The sequence below is a fragment of the Camelina sativa genome, chromosome 4, assembly GCF_000633955.1.
Source record: "Camelina sativa cultivar DH55 chromosome 4, Cs, whole genome shotgun sequence".
In the NCBI taxonomy this organism is placed as follows: domain Eukaryota; kingdom Viridiplantae; phylum Streptophyta; class Magnoliopsida; order Brassicales; family Brassicaceae; genus Camelina; species Camelina sativa.
The window spans coordinates 29,508,835-29,510,040 of NC_025688.1; the positions used below are offsets into that span (position 1 = coordinate 29,508,835).

Sequence of the window (1,206 nt, forward strand, 5' to 3'; positions counted from 1 at the left end):
GTAGATTCTGATCACAAGCATGGTCTCTGAATATGCGCACACAACAACAACAACAGGCAACAGAGAGGTTTGAGGTAGCTTATCCCTTGTTGAAAGAAGTCGCCCTTGCACCAGAGAGTGCAACGACAGGAGGAAACGCAGTGGAACAAATATTCACTTTTTCCTTAAAATTAGCTGGAGAAGGTTTAGTAACAAACGCAACCCTTGTATCCTCAAGTTTTCTGCTTCCCCAAATGGGAGTTCTAATGTACTGTTGTTACTTTTGTTTCAGGAAATCCTGCTCTAGCCAAGGAAGCTGCAGCAATCGCTATCCGGTCTTTGACAGATAACGTTGATTGCTTTAAGCTCTGGGATATTCTCTATAAGGATCATTTAGAAGCTAGCGTCTCTCTTCTTAGAAAGCTTGTAGACGAATGGAAGGATTATTCCCCTAAATTATCATCATCACCAGGTGATACTCTCACTGTCAATCGAGCTATAAATAGCTTCAGGCTTAAGGTACCTCATCCCTTTACTCTTCTAAGCTATATAACCAGTTTCACACTCCGCTCAGTTGTATTTTCCTGCGATGCGATGTTTGTAGAATGAAAAAGCCATCACTGAAGGAGGAGCCAATTGCTCACTCTACGAAGAAGCTGACAAGTCCTGCAAACTGCTCTCGGGGAGACTCTCCCGTGCAAGTGGCCGCCTCAAAATTACACTTCTTGTTTCTGCATGCACCTTTGCAGGAAGCCTTGCAGGAGCCGCACTTGCTCTATCTTACTAGCAAGCATAATGAGGGCTGGTCCAACCTTATCGCATAAAATTATGATAACCGTTAAACAACATTGTCTCGCAAGACAAATTAATAGAGTTAGTACAGTTAAGACGAATCCAGCCCAGGCCCAGTACTTTTTTTGGGGGTAGCTATAACCCAATTCATTGCAAAGGGAATTAATTTTAACTAGTCCAAAACCCAGCCAAAAATCGATTTTCATATTACGCTCTTAGATGGGGTCAAAGGAATCACGCACTTAGATTTTTAGAAGAAAGAAAAGTAAACACACTATTAGGCAAAATAAGTGTTCTGAAAAGTAAGTTTAGTGATCTTAATCACGTTATTCTTTTATTTTTTAAACATTTAACTAGGTAGAGACATTGTCTTACCAAAGGTCTTAATACTAGTTTCAAAACCAATGCAATTAATTTTGCAGTTGGAAAAGTTAT

At 40.2% G+C, this 1,206-nt stretch overlaps 1 protein-coding gene across 1 annotated transcript in view; it reads left to right on the forward strand.

Moving 5' to 3' along the window:
• The window catches only part of LOC104783260, a 2,764-nt gene extending 1,818 nt beyond the window's left edge, over positions 1–946 (forward strand). The window contains exons 7-9 of the mRNA XM_019244273.1: positions 57–183; positions 272–498; positions 584–946. Coding sequence (XP_019099818.1) covers positions 57–183; positions 272–498; positions 584–766 — 537 coding nt within the window. The 3' untranslated portion in view covers positions 767–946. The remainder of the gene's footprint in view (positions 1–56; positions 184–271; positions 499–583) is intronic.